General features: G+C 37.5%; 1 protein-coding gene across 1 annotated transcript; it reads right to left on the bottom strand.

The window, feature by feature from the left end:
- Window positions 1-2,061: 2,061 nt before the first annotated feature.
- BESB_042640 (cytochrome c oxidase subunit iii subfamily protein) lies at window positions 2,062-2,475 on the bottom strand (the record flags this gene model as incomplete). The annotated part of the gene is made up of 1 exon (XM_029362745.1): window positions 2,062-2,475. One exon carries the CDS (start codon window positions 2,473-2,475, stop codon window positions 2,062-2,064), a length of 414 nt encoding a protein of 137 aa, XP_029214618.1.
- Window positions 2,476-4,950: the final 2,475 nt, after the last annotated feature.

Raw genomic sequence — 4,950 nt, 5'->3', positions numbered from 1 at the left:
ATAAAAATCAGTGTTTACGTGTAGATCAAGAAGGATCATAACTAATCCACCAGTAAGAATAGGTAGAGTGAAGACTAACATAAGGGCAGTAAATATGATAGCCCAGATATATAGAATATAGTTCTTAGCACCAGCATTAGAACCCATGAAGACGCAAGTACCAAGGAAGTTAATAGAACTTAAAATACTACTAATTCCTAGTACTGCAAGACCTCCGATAATCCAATCAGTTGCCTCTGGATTTAACACATCAAGCTAGTACTTAGTGGAGGATACATTGTCCAACCAAGACCACTACCAAACTCGGAACAAATACTTTGAGTTAACAACACAGAACCTAATGGTACTAGAAAATAGGAGATCGCGTTAGTTCTTGGGAAAACGACTTCCGAACCACCAATATATTGGTACAAAGAAGTTACCATATCCTCCGTACAAAGCAGGCATTAAGAACATAAAGATCATAGCTAGGCCATGTATCGTTATTATCACATTATAAGTAGCTATCGTCTCTGTACAAATGATCCGCGATCCAGAACTGTATAACTCAAATCGAATAAACAAAGACATTATAGTTCCTAGAATACTGAAGATGACTCCGGTTATGAGATACAGACAACCAAGTTCTTTATGATTGCAGTACACCACCACCCCACTGGACTGCTTAAGACAGCTAAAAGTGTTGGATTTCATATCCTACTACATTAAGATTATTCCACATCGGTTATGTTCTAGCGTAATATATGGATTCTTGTTCTCACTCATCTTAACAGCGAGAGAAAACTACTACTCAGATGCTAGTCTAATCAGTAGCATCGTACTTGGAGTTATCATCTCTGAGACAGGATTATTTATCAGCTTTTTCTGGGGAGTATATACTACGAGTTGGACTACTGGTTTAGATCTTGAAGGTCTTTGTTTACCGGATCCAAGTTCTCTTGTGCTTTTCATGACCATCATGTTAAGTGCATTAGCAGAGCATAGTTAAGATGATAACTATTGTGGATATAGAACCAATTGAACACCATGTATTAATATAACAAAGATAATCAGGGTAATCTGGTATCCTTCTTGGCATAACGTTGTGTAGTTATATGAAGCGTACATTCCTTAATATCTGGAACAATAGATTATGGTTAGGTAGTGGAACAAGGAGAGCGTCTGTTGTACATCAACACTAGATACTGCTAATACCACTGTAGAGGTATAGTATATAATCCCTGCCCGGTGCAGTAAAATGTAAACGGCGGCTGTATTATGACGGTCCAAAGGTAGGTAAATCCTTGTCGGGTAATTATCGTCGTGCGTGAAAGTTGGTCCGACTCTTCACATGTCGTTTATCTAAAACTTTCTTAAATAGAATTATCTTTGAATATGAGGATCCAGATGGCCCGACGGTTAGACCCTGAGCACCTTTACATCCCTTAAATCATATACAGGATCAAATCTTCCTTGAGCGACTCGACAGGCACTAGAGATAGCGTGAAAGCTCTTTTGATTTCCATGAACGGAGTTACATATTAGATTCTCTTCGCTCCCATGGTATTTAGTAAGTTAACATTGAAACGTATCCAGTGTAAAGTTTGAACGTAATCCAGCTTTACCTTCTATGTTGTTATGTTAACCAAATAAGTTTCATCGTTGTTGATATTTTCATTGACATGTTGATAACATAAATACTAACAAACCACCGGTTTTGGATGGGATTACTTTTAACACCGCATAATATGCTAAAAAGTACCATTCAGGTACGATATGAAGCGGAGTTACAAACCGGTTCACTGGTATGGAGTTATCTGGGTGCGATAATTCAATCAAAAAGCCGTTTGTAAGAAAATTAAACCAATTAGATAATATGGTAGATAGGGAACAAACTGTCTCCAGACGTTCTTAACCCAGCTCACGTATTACATCTGACGGTGAACTAGCGTTCCTAACTGAATCTTGTTCAATAACAAGGGAGTAATGAGCCGACATGGAGGTGCTGATACAATCCGAGGATTAGAACTCCCAATATTATCTGACCTGTTATCCCGGCGTACCTTACGACCGTTATATGATTTAGAGATAGAATGTAATGTGGATTAATATCCACATGGTTTCTACAAAGTGTAGATATAAAATAGTGAATGGTTCTGTAAAGATCTTGCATAACATACCTTTAGATTTGCTTAGCATTATAGAGCTTGTAGGCATGTAAGTAACTAAAGAACTATAGATACTTTGAGTGAAGAATACAAGGATAGCTCCAACAATAACATGGCTAAAATGTATACCAGTTAAGATGAAAAGTCCATTACCAAATGCATTATCATTAATATAAAGAGATAGTCCTAAGTATTCCGTACAGACTAACATTAAGAAGGCGACTACCAAAGTGAATGTCATGATATTCGTACAGCTTGTATACAAATGTTGGTTTTTCAAATATACGCTGGATACCACTATACTTAATGCACTTAACATGATGGTCATGAAAAGCACAAGAGAACTTGGATCCGGTAAACAAAGACCTTCAAGATCTAAACCAGTAGTCCAACTCGTAGTATATACTCCCCAGAAAAAGGTTAGTTTATATCAACCTAGGAATCCCATTTTAGTAAGTGTAAACATGGAGTCTAGCTTCAGTTGTTATCTGATTGGTATTGCATGCCTGAGTACGTAAGGAAAAGGAAGGTTAACCGCTATTTAAACACAACAGTTACCGTAGCTGTAGATGAATGCTAAATCTAGAGTATCTCTCCTAAGACACTGCATAACATATGAATGCTCCTTCCGCCATTCGTTGACTGTGTTTACCACGGGAATTAGAACAGAATACCAAGTTCTTTGCCTGGAGGTTTGTTACGTTTCCGTACAGTTGTAGTAAAAGGTATGTTAGAGACTTAGACTAGCGTTGGAGCACATTGTTTCATTCGATTAGTCCACGCTCAATCTTACCATACATAGTACTTTTATGATCCCAGGCTGGTTTAATAAGTCAAAAGTTTAGCCGGGAAGTTAGCGTCTAAAATATATAACCGATAGTCTCAACTTAGATGCACAGATGGACATAATTAATCCTTGTACGGTTTGTACCTACTTGACTCCTCAGTTTAAGTTTAAGGAGTCCTTTGTTTACAGCTTGTACCGTTACTTTCAGGAGCATACCGTTAAATTCGATGATCTTATGTGTTCACTCAATCGAATAAACAAAGACATTATAGTTCCTAGAATACTGAAGATGACTCCGGTTATGAGATACAGACAACCAAGTTCTTTATGATTGCAGTACACCACCACCCCACTGGGACTGCTTAAGACAGCTAAAAGTGTTGGATTTCAATATCCTACTACATTAAGATTATTCCACATCGGTTATGTTCTAGGCGTAATATATGGATTCTTGTTCTCACTCATCTTAACAGCGAGAGAAAACTACTACTCAGATGCTAGTCTAATCAGTAGCATCGTACTTGGAGTTATCATCTCTGAGACAGGATTATTTATCAGCTTTTTCTGGGGAGTATATACTACGAGTTGGACTACTGGTTTTAGATCTTGAAGGTCTTTGTTTACCGGATCCAAGTTCTCTTGTGCTTTTCATGACCATCATGTTAAGTGCATTAGCAGAGCATAGTTAAGATGATAACTATTGTGGATATAGAACCAATTGAACACCATGTATTAATATAACAAAGATAATCAGGGTAATCTGGTATCCTTCTTGGCATAACGTTGAAACCAAGTATATGCATAGGGATGAAAATTAATAAGATACTACCTAAGAAGACTACAAACCAGATGCTTAAATATGGAGAAGCACCGGTATTTACATGGAATAGATTTACAGTATCTCCGAACATATCTCTGCTATAGAAGATAAAGCCACATATAGTAGCTAGTACTGCACCAAGAGATAATACGAAATGGAAATGAGCTACAATATAGTATGTATCATGTAGGGCAATATCCATACCAGCGTTACCCATAACTACACCTGTAGTACCACCTAGAGTAAACAATAGGATAAAACTAAGAGCAGCCCATAGATCTACAGTTCTTGTAGTTGTATGGCTAGCCATATAGGTACCTAACCAGTTGAAAATCTTAGTACCGGTAGGAATTGCAATCATAATAGTCATAGCAGAGAAATAAGCTCTGGTATCTACCTCTAGACCGACTGTCATCATATGATGTGCCCATACTAAGGAACCTAGAATAGAAATACAACCCATAGCTAAGATCATAGATTGTCCACCGAAGACAGATCTAGCAGCATACATAGATAATGTCTGCGAGACTACACCAAAAGCAGGTAAAATTAGAATGTTATACCTCTGGATGTCCGAAGAACCAGAATAGATGTTTGATAAAGTACACTATCACCAGAATACATAGAATCATAAAATTCAGTGTTTACGTGTAGATCAAGAAGGATCATAACTAATCCACCAGTAAGAATAGGTAGAGTGAAGACTAACATAAGGGCAGTAAATATGATAGCCCAGATATATAGAATATAGTTCTTAGCACCAGCATTAGAACCCATGAAGACGCAAGTACCAAGGAAGTTAATAGAACTTAAAATACTACTAATTCCTAGTACTGCAAGACCTCCGATAATCCAATCAGTTGCCTCTGATTTAACACATCAAGCTAGTACTTAGTGGAGGATACATTGTCCAAACCAAGACACTACCAAACTCGGAACAAATACTTTGAGTTAACAACACAGAACCTAATGGTACTAGAAAATAGGAGATCGCGTTAGTTCTTGGGAAAACGACTTCCGAACCACCAATATATATTGGTACAAAGAAGTTACCATATCCTCCGTACAAGCACTCAGCTAGTTATTGAGAGACACTCACGAGCCCAAAACCATAACTTCGTAATCTCAATGGTTTGTGATAGAACCATAACACAATGATCTTTACACAGTTCAACCCTGTATTATAAAATCCAGTA

Source organism: Besnoitia besnoiti (genome assembly GCF_002563875.1).
Source record: "Besnoitia besnoiti strain Bb-Ger1 chromosome Unknown contig00230, whole genome shotgun sequence".
NCBI classification, from domain to species: Eukaryota; Apicomplexa; class Conoidasida; order Eucoccidiorida; family Sarcocystidae; genus Besnoitia; species Besnoitia besnoiti.
The sequence above is the reverse complement of the archived record's forward strand: the minus strand, read 5'-3'. Positions and strand labels throughout refer to the sequence as shown.